This window comes from Heloderma suspectum, chromosome 2 (assembly GCF_057233095.1).
Source record: "Heloderma suspectum isolate Gila_16-S chromosome 2, 16-S_ref, whole genome shotgun sequence".
In the NCBI taxonomy this organism is placed as follows: domain Eukaryota; kingdom Metazoa; phylum Chordata; class Lepidosauria; order Squamata; family Helodermatidae; genus Heloderma; species Heloderma suspectum.
Genome location: NC_139459.1, coordinates 2,628,698 through 2,647,581, shown reverse-complemented (window position 1 = coordinate 2,647,581; position 18,884 = coordinate 2,628,698). Strand labels below are relative to the sequence as shown.

The window sequence follows — 18,884 nt, the reverse complement described above, 5'->3', positions numbered from 1 at the left end:
TTGCAACCTGAATGGACTCTCCAGAACAACTCCCTCCCTAGTGGGCCCAGGGAACATGAACGAGGCTCGGTTTGATGCCTCTACCTGGGCGCGCTGCCCTGGCTCTGCTTCAGCCCTTGTTGCTGGCTCCTGTTTTAGCCTCTGGCAGATCTATGGAGGGATCTAAGACCTGCCATAGTGGGCAAGTCTGAAGATCCATCTTGAGCTCAGCATTCTGCCAACCAGGGGTGGTGCCCATACAGTTTTCTCCAGAGTGTCTACAAACAGGGCATGATTGGTAGTATCTGCCCCCTGGCAGTTGGCATGCACTACTTCGCACCCTGGAATTCCAGGTTAACTATCCCAGAATAATTGCTGCTGAATGGCTCTATAATTTGTCACACCTAGCATTGATTACATAATCGATCATCGTGCCCTCCCAGCTTATATGGCCCAGGGAAGCACAGTGGATGTCATGATGTACCAGGAGTTGAGATTTTCAGCTTGCTCCGTTCTCCTGCTCTGTTTCTTAAACACACCTTCTTTGACAGTCAAGTCCAATGCTGTTCTTAACTGGGGCCTGGAAGGGTTAGCAGGAAAACATCACAGACAATGAAGCCATGATATGTCGCTTTCCACAAGAGAAAATGTGTGTTGCTCAAAGCACAAAGACTTTGGGGACAGAAGCTAAGAAGAAAAGTTTGAAAAGGGGGAGAAGACAAAGATTGGAAGAGGCAAAAGCCAGAATATTGCCTGGGCAATCTTCATTCAGATGGGGGGGGGTGACTCTAAGTGAGACCTTATAGAAGGGGGGGTTATGGCATGATTCATGGTTATTATTTTCATATTTTGATTACTTTTTATAAGAGATTGTATTTTTTATAATAAGAGGAAATTAACTTAAAAGAACAGAACTCACTTTTCCTGTTTTGTTTAATCCTTTGCCTTTGGCAGCTGGCTCTTCAAGTCAGAATGAATAAAGGCTAACCTCCTTCTAAGGTTTGGACATTAAGTCAACCAGTAAGGTGATGAATTATCTGCTCAAAGCTAATGAGAACCATGACAAATCCATATCCACTAAGACAGATTACAATCCTCGCTTCAACTCAAAGCCTGCCTTGGAAATGGAGGGCAGCGGGGGCTCCACCTTCGTGCCACCCTTCAAGACTCACAGAGATGGACTGCAAGCCATCAGGAATATCCTCCCTGATGGTATTGCAGCACAGCTAGTTAGCACAGACTGCCACTTCGTACTCACCCACAAATACTTCAGCTTTGGGGAGAACAGGTGTCACGCTGGAATCTGTTTGAGATGTGGAGTGGTATATAAGCGTAAACAAATAATGAACGAATGTATCCTCAGGGCCATGGGTACTTGCAGGGCTCCAATGTATTGTATGCCAGCATCTTCCTGATGAAGCCAAGGCTGGAGTTAAAATTGCTGGAAGAAACATTAACAATCTCAGATATGCAGATGATGCCACTTTGATGGCTGAAAGTGAGGAGGAGCTGAGGAACCTCATGACGAAGGTGAAAGAAGAAAGTGCAAACGCTGGGTTGCAGTTAAACCTAAAAAAACCCAAGATTATGGCAACCAGCTGGATTGATAACTGGCAAATAGAGGGAGAAAACGTGGAGGCAGTGACAGACTTTGTCTTTCTAGGCACAAAGATTACTGCAGACGCTGACTGCAGCCAGGAAATCAGAAGACGTTTACTTCTTGGGAGGAGAACAATGACAAATCTTGATAAAACAGTTAAGAGCAGAGACATCAAACTGACAACAAAGGTCCGCATAGTTCAAGCAATGGTATTCCCCGTAGTAACCTACGGCTGCGAGAGCTGGACCATAAGGAAGGCTGAGCAAAGGAAGATAGATGCTTTTGAACTGTGGTGTTGGAGGAAAATTCTGAGAGTGCCTTGGACTGCAAGAAGATCAAACCAGTCCATCCTCCAGGAAATAAAGCCAGACTGCTCACTTGAGGGAATGATCTTAAAGGCAAAACTGTAGTACTTTGGCCACATAATGAGAAGACAGGATACCCTGGAGAAGATGCTGATGGTAGGGAAAGTGGAAGGCAAAAGGAAGAGGGGTCGACCAAGGGCAAGCTGGATGGATGATATTCTGGAGGTGACGGACTCAACCTCGGGGGAGCTGGGGGTGGCGACGGCCGACAGGAAGCTCTGGCGTGGGCTGGTCCATGAAGTCACAAAGAGTTGGAAGCGACTGACCGAATAAACAACAAATCTTCCTGGCTGGTTTAGGGCAATGCCTTCTCAGCTTCTGCCTCTCCGCAAATGCTCCTCTGCCTTAGACCTGCTTACGGCCTCTTCATCACCTGGGGCTGATCTACATTGCGCACGCCATCACAATGAATTTGGTGTCCCGTTGGGTTAAACGCTCTGGCATTAAAACGTGATTATTCACACTCACCCATTTTCCCCATTGCAGTGCTTCATCGAATGCACAAGCTCAGTTCACACTCAAGCGCTGTGCTGTTTTCCTGCGCATGCTTGTCTGGTCTCAGATGCTAAGTAGGGTCGGCCCTGGTCAGTAGTTAGATGGGCTACCGCCTGGGAATCAGGCTTCCTGCACTGAGCAGGGGGTTGTTGTACCCCTTCAAATGAGACTAAGCTTTACCCCCTCCTATCCCCCGCTCCGGATGTGTGTTTTTTAATTAAGGCGTTATCCTTGCAGAATCGGGGCTTCTCCGCGATATTTTTTTTCCTAATTGAGGCATGATTTTCGAAGCTTCAAAGCTGTGAAGCTTCGAAGCCTGATTCCCAGGCAGTTCCCCATCCAAGCACTGACTGGGACCAACCCTGCTTAGTTTCCAAGATCAGACAAGCGCGCACACATCCAGCCCTTTGCTTGTTGCTGAGGAAACGGGGGCTGCTAAGGAAGCTATGCGATCAGTAGCCAGAAGAAGACATGGGGCCATCGAGAGCTGTGATTGGACAGGAGGGAAATACAAACACCGCTGCATATGGACAGGCGGGGGAGGGGACTACGACCAGATACGGTAGCGAAGGTGGAAAATCAGAGCACATTAAGGGGAAATACTGGGATATTAGGGTATTGAAAGCGGGAGCATGGAAGTGCCTCCTGTACACGAGTCCAGGGCTGGATCTTCACTTACCGCCTTTTTTCGCTGCCAATGAGGTTTCACAGCTCTCCTTTCACACTATGCAGTAGCCGCTTCGAATTGGAACTGGAATTTCCCACTTCATGGAATCATACTATTCTATGATTCTACGAAGTGGGAAATTCCGGTTCCAATTCGAGGCGGCTACTGCGTAGTGTGAAAGGTGGGCGGTGAAACCTCATTGGAAGCGAAACAAGGCGGTAAGTGTAGATCCAGCCCTGGACTCATGTACAGGAGGCACTGGAGAAGTTCCACCAGGACTCCTACAACTTTCAACCCGCCATCATCCTGACCCTGGAGTAGTCCATGACAGAGATGAACTTTCTAGACACTACTGTGCAACTACATGACAGTCATATAAGCAACATCCTATACTGGAAACCTGCTGACCGCTACCCCTACATACAGGCTTCTAGCCGCCACTCATAACACAAAGGAAGTGATCTTTCCTGGACAAAGGATATTCAAACTGAGACTCCTGTCTGAAACTGCTGAATTACAACTTAATCAAGATGTTAAATTCTGTCAATTGTTATCTGCAATCCAAATGTATTCCACTACATGCATTAAGTTGTTTACCAATGCCAGGATGTTTGTGTTAATATCAGCACTACTTTGTTAATGGTCACTGTACCAAATGTATACACATTTAAGGTTTAATGTAATTACCACCATCTGTTCTTTTTGGATTTCAGTTCCCTCTTCCCTCACTGCTAACGAACACACACATGCCGCCAGACCCATGTGTATATACTTAACTTAGGATAACACTTTGTGCACCTGATGAATTTGATGTGAGCCCACGAAAGCTTATGCCATAATACATTTGTTTATCTCTAAGGTGGCATAGGACTCATAATCTCCTGCAGCAAAACCAACAAGCACCATTGCCTCTCTGGAAACTAACATGTCCGGTGACCATTGCTGAGGTATCCTCCAGGAATTTGTCTAAAGACCTTTATAAGAGAACCCCTTCTGGAGCAGCCAAGGGGCCTACGTAGTTCAGCCTCCCCATGGCAAGAGTGGCCAGCCAGAGCCCCCTGGCATCCCAGAAACAGGGCTTGAGGACAACAGCCCCTCCGGCACAGTTGCACCCTGAGCAACTAGCACTCCATGGTATAGTGCTCCTGAGCATTCAGGTTCTATTTCAATAGTCTGAGAGACAGGGAATTATTTCCCCCTATTCACTCTCCACCCCACTCATCACCTATCATCATCATCTGCCATGCCCTCTGTGATCCACTTGGTTCATTATCAGGATTTTGGAACAACTAAGTGACTGGATGGTGGACATGTGTTTCTGCTTATATCCAGACGCAACTATTTTTTTCTCACAAGGCAGCGGGTGATTCATCTCCATCTCATCTCTCCCCCTTAGGGAAGCTGATTAACTAGTTGCCCTTGGACCTTCCTTCCAAAAAGCATCAGCAGATTGACAAATCTCTTGGGAGTGTCCCATGCAGCAGTTTTCCTGCCTCCCTCTTTGATCCAGCAGCATCTGCCTCCCATGTGGACCCCACCTCAGGAGGGCCAGCCCTGGGCAGGGCTTCACCTCAGTCATAAGGAGGTGTGTGTGTGTGTGTCAGGTCTTTGTTCCTCACATCCAGGTCCTGCGATCAGCCTCCCTTCTCTATGACCTCATCAGATCAACCCCTGACATCAGCTGCCTAGCAACCAGGAAACAACAGCAGACCAGCTACATCCTGGTGGAGGCTGGGAAGTTGGAGAGAAGTTCTGCTCAGGTAGACGTCAACCATCACGCCCAAGAGAGGTGGGCTGCTCCACAGAAAGCCAGGCCATTTCCCCTTGAGGTGAGCTGCTTAGGGATCTTTCAGGCTTTTCCAAGGAGGAAAACCAACAACAAGGGAAAGTAATCTGGATTTTAAGGCTAGTCCACTCAGCATGTGTGCCTGGACTTGGGCCTGGCAGGATTCTCTTATCTCTTCTCACCACCAACCTCACCTCATAAGATGGCGGCATCTGGAACACACACCCTCAGCAGCCAATGATGGGTCACACATCAGTTACACCCGGGGTGGGATCTTGCGGCCATCCAGATGCTTTGGCCTACAACTCCCACCGTCCCTCCCCATTGGCTACACTGGCTGGAGCTCGTGGGAGTTGTAGCCAAAACATCGGGAGGGCCACAAGTTGCCCACCCCTGATTTAAACCTGAGGAGAGGCCTTGTGGGACTTCTTCTGTCTGGAAGGAAGCCGTCTGGTGGCTGTTACCCTGTCCCTTCCACAAAGGCAGGCCTTTGGGGCTTGGGGAAGGTGTAGAGACCAGCAGGGAAGGGGGAGCAGTCACTGGCAAAAAGAGACAGGACCTTTTCAGTGTTCATCTTGAGCAGCGGGGGCGGGGGGGACCTACCTGAGCAGGTGACTGGAACACTTGGAAAGGCCAGTTGACTTCAAGGGAGATTCGCAGTGGATCTGACCTTAAAGGGGACCTCCAACTAAGCCCTGAAATTGGCTTAGGATGGGAGCGCTGCTTCTGCTGGGAAAGGGACCCTAAACGTCAGGGTGGCTTTCAGACATTGTGGAGAAGTTGGAAAAGTGGATGCGTGGGGTGACTCCCCTGCATCTGGAGCCCTCATATCTCTGCATAGGGGAAACATGCAAGTTCCCCCTGCAGGTGCACACCACAGGCCTAAAAGGAGAAGCAGGATTGTGCCACACATCCAACTTTCTGACTTTGGCTCAAAGCCTGGAGCTCCTTGTAGTCTTCTGTAAGCTCAGAGAGATACAAAGTAGACAAGTGGCCCTTTCCAGTCATCTATGTGATGTGTCATGTGCTGCCCTCAGAAACATCTCACATTCAGTGCGGTCCAGGCTGGGAAACAGCAACAACATCCAGAATAGTTCTCCTGCACTGCTCTCTGCTGGAGGCACATTATGTTTCTTTTTCAGTTTTATCTGTGTGTGTGTTGTTCTACAATGGAATTTTTATTGAACCAACCAGAGTGGTTCAACCAGAGTGATACGCTGGCCCGCTTTGCACGTAACGAGAAGCCACTGTGGGTGAATTTCCCTGTGGGGCTTCTTACCAATGCAGCGCTCGCCATTTTGAATGTTCAAGCCACGGTGGGGGGTGCGTGTATGTGTGTGTGCTGTCACTTGTTGTTAGCCACATGCAAGCCTAAAACAGCCCATGGGTTCTGGGTGACTTGTCAGCCACCCCAACAACCTGCCCTTGCCAGGTTCTCACGCAACAAGCAGTACAGTGCCCCTGACACGGCGCAAATATCCGAAATGGTGGGCGCTGTTGCAACAAGAAGCCCTGCAGTGAAATTCACCAGGTGGCTTCTTGATACAAACTAGGTCACTGTGTAGTGATCTGGACAAGAGAGGCCTGGGTAGGAATCACACCTCTGACCTGAAGTCCTTGGTGGCCTTGATGACAAGCCACTAACTCACAATTAAGCACCGACATCACAGTGTTGTTGTGAAGGGGAATGCAATAGCACTTTCCAGAATCAGAAGTCCTAATAAGAATAGCCTGCCTTTGTCCTGGTGCTTGGGGTGGCTCCAGCATTCCAAGAACCAGAGCATCCTGGGATGGGGGTGGGCCCCAAAATGCCGTTGTGCTGTGAGTATCTTTCAACCTGCTGTTTTGGATCAGGCTTTTATCTGCTGCTGTTCTAATGGTTTTGCTGTTAGTTACAATTACTGTGTTTTACTTCTGTTTTAATTATTTTACTGTTCTTCCGATTTTGTAAGGCACTGTGTCCGTCTTCAGGCATAAAGGTGGATAAAATAATAAATCACTCCCTCTAATAGCAAACCCAGGTGGTGAGTGCCAGCACGACTGGAGTGCAAACAGGGCCACTGAGAAACAAGAGGGAGGGATCAAAATGCATAAGGGGACCGTGAGGTTGGACAAGGTGCTTTCATTGGTACGGCCGACCACCTGCTTACTTGATCCTTGCCCATCTTGGCTCATTATGAGCTGCAGAGAGAGACTGGGTGAGGGGATCAAGGCGGTGGTGAACGCCTCCCTTGAGGAGGGAGTGATGCCATCAGCCCTCAAGGAGGCAGTGATAAGACCGCTCTTAAAGAAGCCCTCCTTGGAGCCTCAAGTTTTGAACAACTTTCGCCCAGTCTCAAATCTGCCATTTTTGGGCAAGGTGATTGAGCGGGTGGTGGCGGTGCAGTTGAAGGCACACTTGGAAGAAACTGATTATCTAGACCCATTTCAGTCGGGCTTCAGGCTTGGGCATGGGACAGAAACGGCCTTGGTAGATGATATGAGGAGGGCTCTGGATAGGGGCGAATGCTCCTTCCTTGTTCTCCTCGACCTCTCAGCGGCTTTTGATACCGTTGACCACGGTATCCTCCTGGACCGCCTGGAGGGGTTGGGCATTGGAGACACCGTATTGCGGTGGTTCCGGTCCTTCCTCTCCGGCAGGTACCAGAGGCTAGCACTGGGAGAGGAGGTTTCGGACCCGTGGCCACTTACTTGTGGGGTGCCACAGGGTTCCATCCTCTCCCCGATGCTATTTAACATCTATGTGAAGCCGCTGGGGGCTATCATCAGGAGGTTTGGGGTGCGGTGTCATCAATATGCGGATGACACGCAGCTCTACCTCTTGTTTAAATCTTCACCAAGGTTGGCCGTAGAATCCCTGTCCAAATGTCTGGAGACGGTGAGTGGCTGGATGGGGAGGAATGGGCTGAAGCTGAACCCTGACAAGACCGAGGTACTTTTAGTAGGAGACAAGAGGAGGCTGGGGGATGTTGACCTGGTGTTGAATGGGGTACGGCTACCCTTGAAAGACCAGGTCTGCAGCCTGGGGGTCATTTTGGACTCCCAGCTGTCCATGGAGGCTCAGGTGTCAGCTGTGAGCCGGACAGCGCTGTATCAACTCCATCTGATACGGCGGCTGCGCCCCTTCCTTCCCGACCATCTGCTCCCATCGGTAGTACATGCCCTGGTCTCCTCTCGTTTAGACTACTGTAATGCGCTCTACATGGGGTTACCCTTGAAGACGGTTCGGAAACTGCAGCTGGTACAGAACGCAGTGGCTTGCCTGATTAAAGGCAGCCACCGGTGAGATCACATCACTCCAGTGCTGAAGGAGTTGCACTGGTTACCAGTTGTTTTCCGGGCCAAATTCAAGGTGTTGGTTTTGACCTTTAAAACCCTATATGGTTCCTGCCCAGCCTATCTTAAGGAGCGCCTCCAGCAGCACCAGACAGGCTGCTTAATAAGATCAGCCTCGGATGGCCTTCTCTCTGTCCCATCAGCCAGGACAGCTAGACTGGTGGGGACGAGGGAGAGGGCCTTCTCTGTGGTGGCCCCCACTCTGTGGAACTCCCTCCCTAGGGAACTCCGTCATGCCCCCTCTTTAATGAGCTTCCGTTGTGCATTAAAAATGCTGTTGTTCAGGCAGGCATTTGGGGTGGGTTAGGGTATTTTAGAAAATGTTTTTATTGTAGAATTTTATTGTTTTAAACTGTTTTTATTGTATGTTTTACATCGCCCAGAGTGGCTGGGTGACCAGCCAGATGGGCGATTAATAAATTTAATAATAAAATAAATAAACAAATAAATAAATAACACCCCCACCCCCCCAGGGCTGAGGATGCTCAGTAGCCATGGAATGTTAAGTGTGGCAAAATGGAGTAGAGTATCTTGGATGAGGACACAGCACTGTGGCTGGAGCCTTGACCAACAGCAAGCACTCTCTGTGGAGACAAGAATGCATTGCAACGTTTTGTGGCAGGGCCCCACTTGTCCAGCCTAGAAGTCTCTGAAAGCAACAATGCAACCCAGACTGCATATCTTCTCACTTGGATGACCAGATGCACAGCATCATGTCTAGTGGAGGGAATTTCAAGCAGGAACAGCTTTTCTCCCCTTTGCATGACAAGCTGCATCTGCCAAAGTTCACTTCTGCACAGCTCTTAAAACCACTCAGATGGCCGGACCTCCCTCGCATCTCAGCCTTGCTGGCTTAGAAGCACCAGGATCCACGCAGTACACTGTCCACCTGCAGCTTCTTTTGCCTAGTCATCCTATGACTGCAAATAAAAGAAAAGGGGCAAATGGGTTGTTCCTTTTCATGTGGGCCACATCTGGTATACAGATCCCCTGGCCACTTCTCACCAGGATCGGAGGACTGGCTGGCCGGCCCAGGGCTTCCTGCTTGTCTTCCAACATCTGTGTCGCTCCTTCCTTCCTTCCTTCCTTCCTTCCTTCCTTCCTTCCTTCCTTCCATGATGTTTGTTTTAAAAGAAGGGAGGGAGGGAGGATTAGTCAAAGTTCTGTGAATTGGGCTTAGACAGCACCACAAGCAATCTAACCAGCATCCTCACCCAGGACCCCCTTTGTGCAGATTCACACAGCTAGAAAACTTTCAACTAGCTGCAAATGGTTTAGATTAATATCTGCCTCACCCATGGATGAAGGGGCTGCTGGGGAGGAGGCTGTATGTACCTGGGACAATATAGATTTCTGCACAAGAGCAATCCAAATTCTGCATCCAGAAGAGCTGAATTCTGTGATCTGTATAAATTATACAAGACTCCCTCAGCAAATCTCCCCCTGCTCCAACCACTGGCTCTCTCATTCGGCCCCTTCTCCTCTAGCTCCTGAGATTGCGGCAGGTGGTATCCACGTGGTTTCAAACATATCATCATAGCCCTGAGGGCTAGAAACTTGATTTAAAAAGAAAGATCCTGTCCAAAGTTCCACATTTTCTCTGCTCCAGTAAAATACATACAGCCTTGACTGCGCATTATGCTCAGAAAACCATGCGTTCTTCAAGATTGAAAGCATCTGGGTGCACCATTAGACAGGCCAGCCTCACTCAAGGCATTCCTTCCTTTCTTTTTTTTCAGCCATCAGGCCATGGACAACAAAGGCCCTGTCTCCCCCAGCCTATCAGGTGAGACCTGCTGCTCTCCTGCCCTGCCCCACCCCGGCATCCTGTGGGAAAGGGACAGGCCAGTGGAGGGAGGCTGGAGAGGCAGTGGGTTAGTGTGAGCCTGAGCAGCATGAGAACAGGGGCAGGAGGCTGTTTCAAATGACACGGGGGCGGGGGAGTGATGTTCAGCCAAGCCCGAGTGCCACCTCTTGGACCAGGCCACCCCCTGACCTGGTTCCCTCCTGGTCCTTTGGACTCCAGCTCCCACCAGCCCCAGCCAGCATGGCCAACAATCAGGAAGCTTCAGAGTTGTCATCCAAAACATCCGGAGGGCCCCAGGTTAGGGAAGGCGCTCTGGGATGGTCAGTCACACAAGATCCGGGATAAAGGGTTTCTTTTTGCTGGTGGCAGAAATTCTGTGGAAAAGGAGGGTCTTCTGCCCCACTGGGAGAAGGCCAGGCTTCTGCTCCCCCACTTCCTGGCCACAATCAGTGCAAACTGGGTGGTCTGGATATTTGGAGTCCAAGAGAGCTGTGGCAGGAGGCCTGGCCAGCTGTTCCGCTGTTCCTCCTTCCTCAGCAGCTCCTGGCTGAGAAGTGGGAAGGAAACCTTGCTTTGCCTAACCAGATTTCCATGGAGAAAGCCAGAGGGTCCCCCATAGATAAATGCATGAACCCTGAAGCACGGATCGTAAGGTCCAGATTGCAAGGAGGGGAGGGAAACGACCCTCCGGCCTCCCCTGAAACTGCAGCCCTGAGCGAGATGGGGGAGAGAGAAGTAGTGCCAAGGAAGGGGGGGGACACACCCGCACTGCCTTTGAGAAGGAGAGGGCAGCCTGGAGAGAGGCGGCGCGGAGACCCCTCCAGGCGCCAGCAGTCATGTGGCCCCGCCCTCGGAGGGCCCTTGGGCAAGACCTCCGTGAGCTGCCATGGTGCCTCCTCCACTTTCTCATCATGGCTCCCACTCGCTTGCCTGGCAGACACAGAGCCAGCGAGCAAGCAGGCCGGGGCATCTGCTGCTGCTCCTTGCCACTGCCTCTGTTGCCTGGCCTGGCCAGAGGCAGAGGCAGGGGAACAAGCAGGCCGCCATGAGGAAGAGGAGGAGCCCGCCCAGGGGCTCTGGTCAGTGGGCCCCTGCTGGGGCGCAGGCCCTTGGCAGTGGCCCAGCCATGCCTACCCTTGGCACCAGCCCTGGCTCATTCTCAGCCAGATCAGAGATGGGGAAATGGGTTCAGTTGCAAACAGTGGCCGCAGGATGTAGAATATCTGTAGCCTGAGATGGCACTCAAGCCTCTCCTATGGTGCAGACATTCCCAGAACGATGCAGGGCAGGAATGGGTGGCTGGAACTGCGCCTCCGGCAGGGCGATGGGCATCCATTTTAGCATCTAGCTGCAGAACTGCGCTACAGCTCCCCTGCCCTAAGGCCACGCCAGTCCGGGGCCCTTGGTGCTGCTGGCACGTTCATGCCCACCACGCCTGTCACTGCTGCAGAGGGAGGTCTCAGCAGCCAGCAGACCTCCGTTTGTTTGCCACCCTCCCCACTGCTCTCTCCCCTCTCCAACAGAGCCCCGATGTTCCATGAGTGAGAACCCCAGTTGTGGAGATGAAGAGCTGGATGAGGAGACAGTGTAAGTGCCTTCTTAGCTGAACGGAGCACTCTAGCCCGGGGGGGGGGGGGGGGGCTGGGAAATGGTGGCTGTTCATCCAGCAGAGCAAAGGAGATCCAGTTCAACCAATCCCCGCTGCTCCGCTTTCCCTATGCTTCCCATGAACACAACGATTAGCTTATAAAATTCTAATACTGCTGCTAATACTAATATGCATTAAAGAGAAACAAAATTATCAGCACTAAAATGACACATTAAAAGTAGCATCGTTTTCATTTACTCAAGTGGTTGGTTCCTCTAAAGGGGGGGGGGGTGACCAGAGAGTCCAAATGTCTGTTGCCACTTTGAGATGTCCAGCCAATAGTAAGGGTGAATGCATTCTGCACATGATTAGAGGCACTCCTGCCATTACGGTTTCTTCACAGTCCAGCCACGGAAGCAGGCACCAGAGCTGGCCCAGCCCACCCCATTCCCTGCTGTCTTCTGTACCTGGGGGGCTGCTGACGACCAGCTTCGAGCAGCAACGTCAGAGGAGTTTTCCCTTCGTGCCCCACCTGTGGCCTGCCCAGGGGCAACTGTTTGGCCACTCTAAGGGACAGGTGCCGGACTAGATCTCTGACCTAATAGCCCCCCCCCCCCCGTGTCCTTATGCTGGTTTTCCTTTTCACAGGAACTTCATCTCAGCCTTATATGCCACTTTGGGGCCCCTCTTGCCTGAAGTGACAAAGCTCCAGGGCCACCAGGACCCCCCTGCCCACCTGATGGTCGACATGAAGGCCAAGCTGAGGGAGCTGGGCTCAAGTGTCTCTGATGCCAGAAAGAGGCTGCTGAGGTACAACGTCTACCTGGTGAGTAGCACCACTCTCCCGCGGGATCATGTGTGGGGCTCCGTCTCCCTGGGCCAGCTCGCACAACCACACTGGCAGTGTCCCAGAGCGTGCAGCGAGTGAGCCCTGCCTTAAAGTGAGGCGCCAGTGCTGATGCCATTCCTCCTCCATGCAGAAGAAGCAGCTTGCCAGAGCAGTCCAGGAGAGAAAAGTTTTGAGACAGCAGCAAGAAGAACGCATGGAGCAGGTAGGGCTCCATGGTCTCTGCAGCCCACCTGGGTGGAGCCATTCCCTGCTTGCAATGCACGAACCCTCCTCTCTCTCTCCCTCTCTCCCTCCCTCTCTCCAGCCCAGCCAGGGCCAAATCCACCGGGGACTTGGGGCAGAGATGGAGCCAGGGAAATCCAGCATGGGGACAGAGAAGAACATCCAGGTGAGTGCGGAGGCAATGGAAAGTGTGCCAAGGGATCCATATGGAGGACTGGTGTGGGTTCCTTGCAGCCACAGACCCTGTCTGGACCCCCCCTGAAATTCCATGAATGAGGCAGGGCAATGGCACAATAAAAGCCTTGTCTGGAAACATGCTGAGAATTAAAAAAATTGTCTTTACCTGTCAGTGAGAGAGACGGGTGGCACTGAAGGAGGGGTTAAAGCCATGTTGTTTAATAAACAGAAGCTGCCACATCCTGTTCGAAGGAAAGGCACCCTTTCATGCTCTCATCCTCTATTGCAACTTAAAAGCAAAGGCATAAATTATATAAAAAATAATAAATGTGCTGCATGCCCCTAAATTGTGGCTTCAAAATTAAAAATTGGCTGCCATTCGTTAATCCACAGAAGCTTTGTCTGAGTAATTGAGTGTAGTGCATCTTCATGATTGAAGCCACAAGTTCAAAAAGGAGGGCAGGGATTCTTCAACCATTTTGAGAAGGATGCCGTTTGGTTTGCCGTGGTCTGTCCTGAATTAATGTGACACGGGAGGGACCGGCATTTTCCATGGGGCATCAAGGGGGTGTTGTGGCAGTTAATGCCATAAAGCAGCAACGCTGGTGCTCACCCAGAGCACAGACGACCAATCTAAGCAAAAGCCCACTTAGGCCATTGCTGTTCTAGGGAGGGGTAATACGTTGCACAGACACACTTGGATGCCCAGTGCCTCCCACCTATCCACAAAATGCTCTCTTCTAACTAGAATTCACATAATGCTGTTAGGGGGTAAATTAACCATGAATAGCAATTATCCTTCACAGCCAGGAAATGTAGCCCATCTCCACAAGAGCTGGCAGGCATTACAGAGCGGTTCACCATGAGATTCCCCCTTCCTTTAGAGCAGAAAAAGATGAGTGAATGGACCAGGACACACAGGCAGGCAGGGCTGAGCCATCTCTCCCTGGATCATGAGCACAATCCAAGCAAACCCAGACTTCATTCCAGCCCTTTCATGAAAGGATGACAGGACTAGGACAGGACAAAGAATGCTCTCCTCTTTCCATGTCATTCATATTCACTTACAGAAAACATGACTAGAAAAGTGCTCTCTGTTGGCATTGTCTGGAGCCAAGTAAGAATATTTCCAAGTTTACAAAACGAACACAAGTTTCACCATGCTGAACCAGACCCAAGGCAATCTCTCCAGTCCAGCGTCCCGTTTCCTGCACTGGCCAACGAGAGGGCTGACCTGCATTCTAGCTGTTGAGATTATTTTGAATCTTGATTCTATCTTCTGTGCTTTTAGCTACCCCTCACAGTAGCTAAATCTGCAAATCCTCATCCCCTACTATTTGACAAGCATCCCCTCTACTCCTTTGTCCAAGTCATTTGCAAAAATATTGAAGGCGCAGGGCTGAGAGAGTCCTGCAGCGCTCGGCTCAAGACCTCCGTCCAGGCTGATGGAGAGCTATTAATGAGCACGCCCTGGGTACCTTTGTTGTGGATCCATCCACCTGAGTTTTAGTGATTAAAAAAAAAACCCTTTTGTTTTTACGATTTTATCTGTTACCTGTTTATTATATTGCAAGCTGATCTGGGGATCTCTGCATTAAAAAGTGGCGTATCAAGTGCTTTAAATAAGTAACTAAACTCACCTCCCATTCTTTCTTCCATTTAGGAGATCTCATCAGCTGAGTTGGCATGGATAAAACCACTGGAGAGAGTTCATCGACGGAGTGTGAGACTGCAAGACCCTCGTCTTTCCACAAAGGGCGGGGGGAAGCTCAGGGGGGACTATGGCATAGAGACTGGTGTGGGATGAACACTGGTTGTTATCAGGGTAGTGTAGCCAGTTTGTGAGGCACTGTGGCAAGGATGTTGAGTCTGGGATATAAAAAGGCTGCCGTTGAACTGCCTGATCAGTCCAAAAACTCCCTGGAGAGCCTGAAATGGCATTTTCTTAGCCTCTCCCAGCCTTGCAAGATGGTTGTGAAAAATATAGTGGAGGCCAAAAGTGTTCTAAGACATGGCTGATGAAAACCAGCAGTAGGCAGAGTCCTAGGTCTGGATACTGGACATCCAGGCTCAAATCTTTGGTAAACTGCGAATCTCTCTGTGCAGCCTTTTGGCTGTCTCTCAGCATTACTTCCATGCATGACATTTAGCCTACAAGGAGATAAGAAAAAGAAAAAACCTGTTCCAAACATGCGTCCTGATCATATGCATTTCTCTCTTTTGCCACTATTAAGTGTGCTGGAAGGCCGCCAGGAGAGAGGGCAGTCATGGGGTGGAGAGGGACCATGGAGTGGACCACCCCATGTGGTTCCTCCACATGCTGTGTTGGAGTGGTCTGGGAATAAGGAGTGGGAAGGCAGCTCCCATGCGACTCCTGGCAGTGCCTGAATTAACCCTGCCTTGATCCTTGTTCGGGAGTGAGGAAAAGGCAGTTGCCTTACTCAGGGATTCTTTCCAGGCATTTCTGAGTGCCCAGCGAAGTGCTACGGAGCAAAAAGCCACTAAGGAAGGTGATTCCAGATTTCACTGATGCTGAACTTAGAAATGCCCAACAGGAGCATCTAATCTGTCCTCCTGGAAGAATCCTCCCCCCCCACTACCTATCACAGACTCAAACCCATCAGTGTGTGTTTTGAGTACAGTGATTTTGTTGCAGGTGAGGAGAGGAGGACCCAGTCTGGATGAGGAACCACCGTCCACCTTTCTCACGCCAACCAGCTCCCCCCCTCTCCTTTTGCCTCTTCAGGATGCACTGGAGGATCGTACCCGGACACTCATGACCCCCCAGGGGATGCTACAGAGAAGTGCTGGCAAAACTGATAACACATGTAAGTGCATGTGTGTACCCACAGGAGACACAATGTGCTACATATACAGAGGCAGCAAACATGCAGAGATCTCTCCCTGCCCTTTTAAGGCATTTGATGATATTAGAGCCTTTGCAACAAAGGTGTCTCTTCACATCATCCACCTCTCTTCAAGCGTGCTCTCACTTGCATGGTTTCTTTTAAGCTCCTCTTCAGTAGAGTTGTGTGTGAGCCAAGGCCCCTCTAGCTCCGTTCCAATAGAAATGCTCAAAAAGCCCCATCAGTTAGCACAATCCAGCCCTTCCCTGCCAGCCCTCCCCCTTCCCCAAATAAGAAGCTCTGCCTTGCAGGAGGAGGAGGTGGTGTAACAGATGGTGTGGAGGACTCACTTCCACAGCGAAGAGGCTAACTGATAATGCCTCTCCTGGGCTGCAGACAATGCCCAGAGCATCATTCTCTTCTGGGAAGGATGGCGCTTAAAAGCCCCTCTCCAAGGTATGGTGCGGCCACACTTGGAATGCTGTGTACAGTTCTGGTCACTGCACCTAAAAAAGGATATTTTAGAGCTGGAAAAAGTGCAGAAAGGGGCAATGAAGATGATCAAGGGGCTGGAGCATCTCCCCCATGGGGCTGTTTAGCTTAGAAAAGAGGCGAGTAAGGGGAGATGTGATAGCGGTGTACAAAATTTTAGAGGTGTGGAGAAAGTGGAGAGGGAGACATTTTTCTCCCTCTCACATAATACTAGAACCAATGGGGTCACCCCATGAAGCTGATTGGTGGGAGATTCTGGACAGGTCAAAGGAAGACCTTCTTCACACGGCACATAGTCAAACTATGGAATTCACTACAACAAGACATAGTGATGGCCACCATTTTGGATGGCTTTAAAAGGGGATCGGATAAATCCCTGAAGGATCAGGCTATCAATGGCTACTAGTCCTGATGGCTACGTGCTATCTCCGGTATCAGAGGCAGTATGCCTGTGCACGCCAGTGGCTGGGGAACATGGGCACAAGGGTGCTGTTGCATTCATGCCATGTGGCAGGCAGGTGGTTGGCCACTGTGTGACCAGAATGCTGGATTAGATGGACCTTGCTCTGATCCAGCACAGCTCTTCTTACGTTCTTCAGGTATGACCTTTGGGGAGGGGTTGGAAAAGGTGGGGCTTTCAGGGAGGGCTGGGTAGTGATGAGGCCAATATAGAAACCCCATTTGCAGCTGAGCCAGGCTTTTCAAGTGGGCAGGTGGGGGTTTGCATTCCCTGGTTGAAGCCTTGCACCACTGCTGCTCCTCAAGCCCTTCAGCCAATTTTTGAACCACCCCATTTGCAAAACCACCACCACCACTGCTGCCGCCGCCGCCTGACTGCTGCCCTTCCTTCTCTACTCCATTACTGATGCTCCTTCTCTGGACTTTCAAAGGTCGATGGCAACCCCCGGGCGGGCAGGCAGGGACAGTATTGCTTCTCTGTCCTGTAAAGCCCCTTTTGGCATATCGCTGGTCCACAAGAAAGGCAAAAGAGCTGCATATGGTGGTCGTCCCCCTGAGAATATCCCCTAATTGGATCTTTCTGCTCTCCTGTCTGTAGCGTCCCATCCTTCCTTTGACAAAGCCCAGCTGTGATCACGGAACTCTATGCGTACACACCTTCCCGGCTTTCCTTTGGGGATCCCCAAGGGCGGCAGTGGGCTGCAACTGCCTTCTCACCCGGCCAGTAGCAACAATAAACACCCTTCATTCCTGCAATGAGTCTTGTGCAATCACCTCTTCTTTCTAGGACAACTGCCCCCACATGTATTGCCACAGTTGTCGTGACATTACAAAACTCAGAATGGTTCCTATGACAAAGTACATTGACCATTTTCAGAAGATGATGCACAAGGAGGCTGTCAGACAGTCCCATGTCAGTTCATACAAGTGACTCCACAGTTGGCAGTGTTGTCACCAACAAACCTCTTACTCACCTTCTGACAGCTACTGCAAACTGGCTGTCAGAAGGCGAGAATGGTTCAGTGTGGTCCCAATTGTGGTCCAAAGACTATCGGTCCCGCTTTCAGGGGATCCCCAAGAAGACAACAGCATAACAGAGGGAGAAATGCCAGCAGCCTTTCCTGGATCTATGACAAATGCTGAATTAGAGCCCAGCCATATCTGCACCCCAGTGCAGCTATACTGAAAGTCTGGGGTGAAGGCAAATGGGAAGTATCACCAGTTTGTAGCTGAACATTATTAGGTTTTTGTGCAGACTCTCTGCATTACTCAGACTTTTGCCAGTCAAACCAAGAAATCATATACAATCCCATAGGGAGGGACCATAACTCAGTGACCAGGGGCTTCTCTACACCAGGGTTTTATCCCGCAGCTTCACCAGGGCTTCTGCTTCTGAATTAAGGTCGGCCCCTGTACATGGGCTGACACAGGCTGTTTTTTGGGGGGGGTTCTTTCTCTGCAAGTTCTGCATGTTTCATTATACAGCCACTAGATGGTGCTGTGGTATGGTACAATTACAGAAGTTCATGCAGCCATTAATGTGCTTCATTGCACTTCTAGAGAAAATGTCACACTTTTCCAATCTTTAAAAAGATCATAAAAGGTCACAGGAGAGGCCCTGGAGGTTGACAATGTCGTGTAAAGGACCCGCAAACTTCTGTGAGTGACCAATCACGAGCCCATGATAAAAGCCTTGTGTAGGGCAGCCCCAAGCCTCTGCTTTGCACCTAGAAAGTCTCAGGTTCAGTCCTTGGCAACATCTCCAGTTAAAATAAGGATCAAGCAACAAGTGATGGAGAAAACCTCTCTCTGCCTGAGACCCTGAGCACCTCTCCACCGGCCTAAAATCCTACATTTAAAACAGGGCTTTCTGTTTCCGTTTTAAATGCAGGATCACGACAGGCTCCCTTGACATGCGCTTCCTTCCCCGCTCCTTTTCCCCTTTATCCAAATCTTCCATGTTTCATTATACAGCCACTAGATGGCACTGTGGTCTAGCTCCTCTTATTGCGAGTTTTCCTTTTTTAAGAGGTAACTCAAGCAAAACTCAACTGGGGTAATTTGATAACTAATTATCTCCGATCTTTTCAAAAATGGAATAAAGGTCATTTAGTGCAGGAGACCCCCTGGAGGTTCACGACGGCATCTAAAGGACCCGCAAAGATCTGTGAGTGACCCATCTCAATAGCAGGATAAAAGCTCCATGGGAAGAAGC

General features: G+C 50.3%; 1 protein-coding gene and 1 long non-coding RNA gene across 2 annotated transcripts in view; both read left to right on the top strand.

Moving 5' to 3' along the window:
• LOC146351847 (uncharacterized) overlaps positions 1–18,884 on the top strand; it is a 1,244,848-nt gene that overhangs the window by 101,542 nt on the left and 1,124,422 nt on the right. The gene's annotated exons all lie outside the window — the stretch shown is intronic.
• On the top strand, positions 4,875–17,427 carry LOC146351867 (uncharacterized). The gene is made up of 9 exons (XM_084831998.1): positions 4,875–4,935; positions 9,968–10,014; positions 11,559–11,622; positions 12,272–12,449; positions 12,604–12,675; positions 12,778–12,861; positions 14,536–14,595; positions 15,529–15,700; positions 17,268–17,427. Exons 2-9 carry the CDS (start codon positions 9,978–9,980, stop codon positions 17,300–17,302), a joined length of 702 nt encoding a protein of 233 aa, XP_084688124.1. The 5' UTR covers positions 4,875–4,935; positions 9,968–9,977; the 3' UTR covers positions 17,303–17,427.